Source organism: Aplysia californica, unplaced genomic scaffold (genome assembly GCF_000002075.1).
Source record: "Aplysia californica isolate F4 #8 unplaced genomic scaffold, AplCal3.0 scaffold00116, whole genome shotgun sequence".
Classification (NCBI taxonomy): Eukaryota; Metazoa; Mollusca; class Gastropoda; order Aplysiida; family Aplysiidae; genus Aplysia; species Aplysia californica.
Genome location: NW_004797386.1, coordinates 1,411,683 through 1,413,368, shown reverse-complemented (window position 1 = coordinate 1,413,368; position 1,686 = coordinate 1,411,683). Strand labels below are relative to the sequence as shown.

The 1,686-nt window shown below is 43.2% G+C and overlaps 1 protein-coding gene across 2 annotated transcripts in view; it reads left to right on the top strand.

The window, feature by feature from the left end:
* The window catches only part of LOC101845460, a 47,091-nt gene that overhangs the window by 15,201 nt on the left and 30,204 nt on the right, over nt 1-1,686 (top strand). For both annotated transcript variants that reach the window (XM_005095894.2, XM_013081118.2), the window contains exon 2: nt 1,460-1,586. In XM_005095894.2, coding sequence (XP_005095951.2) covers nt 1,460-1,586 — 127 coding nt within the window. The remainder of the gene's footprint in view (nt 1-1,459; nt 1,587-1,686) is intronic.

Here is a 1,686-nt window from a genome sequence, read left to right as displayed (position 1 = left end):
CATTATGTGTGTGTGTGCGTGTGTATGTGTGTATGTTATGCATTATGTGTGTGTGTGTGTGCGTGTGTATGTGTGTATGTTATGCATTATGTGTGTGTGTGTGCGTGTGTATGTGTGTATGTTATGCATTATGTGTGTGTGTGTGTTTGTGTGTCCACCAAGGTGTTATAATCTTACAACCTAATCCAATTCCCTCCTACCCCACCCTTACTCTGTCTGTTACTCTCCAATAACACCTGTAATCTACCCCCACCCCCCACCCCCCGGGGCGGTGCTACTGACTGAAGTGTCTTTTGGCCATTCCCAAAGGAGGGGGGGGGGGACATTAACCATGTTCTTATGCTCAGTAGAATTGTAATTGTAAATATGGGCTTATTCAACAATGTCATGCTCATAACTGTGCCTGAACTGCAACAGGGAACTGCTGCCTTTTCTTTCCTAATCCTTACTATCGTCATTTTTTCCTCTACTTCTTTTGTATGTTTATCACTCTCTTGTAACCCGCTATTTCCGGGGTGCCCTGAAAGTCAAAGCAGACTTTGTGCTGTTGAAGCTAGAGAGGTGAGCAGAGTAAGTCTGATTCAATGTAAGGACTTCTCTGTTGACATCCACACTTTGGGGCTCATATGACCTTATGCAGTTGCGAGCGCCGTAAAACCTCTACTTAATTTTTTTTAAATCTCTGAAACTCTCGCTAAAACGAAACTAGCAGTAGTGTATTTGTATTCCTGCTTATTTTACTTTTTCCGGCCTCTATTACCTTAAGGTGTCGAAGAGAGAAGCGAGCGTCAAACTCATTGTTTGTTGTTTCTGTTGCATAGTTAGTTATAAAATTGACTTTTGACTATTAAAGTTTCTCTCACCCCCTCTACCCAGCTTTTCCTGGGTCTGTCTATTCTTTTATAATATCCATCTGATCTCGTCTAATCTCATCTCATTTCATCAAATTTTCATCTTATCTCATCTCATTTTATTTTATCTTATCGTACCCCCCCCCCCTTTGTCGTGTGTCCCCCAAGGTTCCCTGTCTGCCAGTCTGGTCCAGAAGCCTGATCTCATCTCATTTCATCTCTTCTCATCTTCTTTTAATGTCATCTCATCTCATAAGATTGTAATCTCATCTCGTCAAATTTTAATCTCATCTCATCTCATCTCATTTTATCTTTTCGTACCCTTGTCGTGAATCCCCAGGTTTCCCTGTCCTCCAACCTTCCAGAAGCCTTATCTCATCTTATCTCATCTCTTCTCTTCTCATCTCATCTCATCAAATTTTAATTTCATCTCATCTCATCTCATCAAATGTTCATCTCATCTCATCTCACCTTACTTTTTCCTATATCCCCAGGGTTCCCTGTCTGCCAGCCTGGCCCAGAAACCTTATCTCATCTCATCTCATCTCATCAAATGTTCTTCTCATCTCATCTCATCTCACTTTATCCACTTTATCCTATATCCCCAGGGTTCCCTGTCTGCCAGTCTCATCCACTGGTCACGGCGCTCGGGCTCCACAGTCTTTGTCCTCACTAGCGCTCTCAAGAACATCGGCCGTCTGGACTGTGTGGGGGACGTGGTGCAGGAGATGAAGAGTGAGTATTTCTCTGTGTGTGTGTGTGTGTGTGTGTGTGTGTGTGTGTGTGTGTGTGTGTGTGTGTGTGTGTGTGTGTGTGTGTGTGTGTGTGTGTGTGT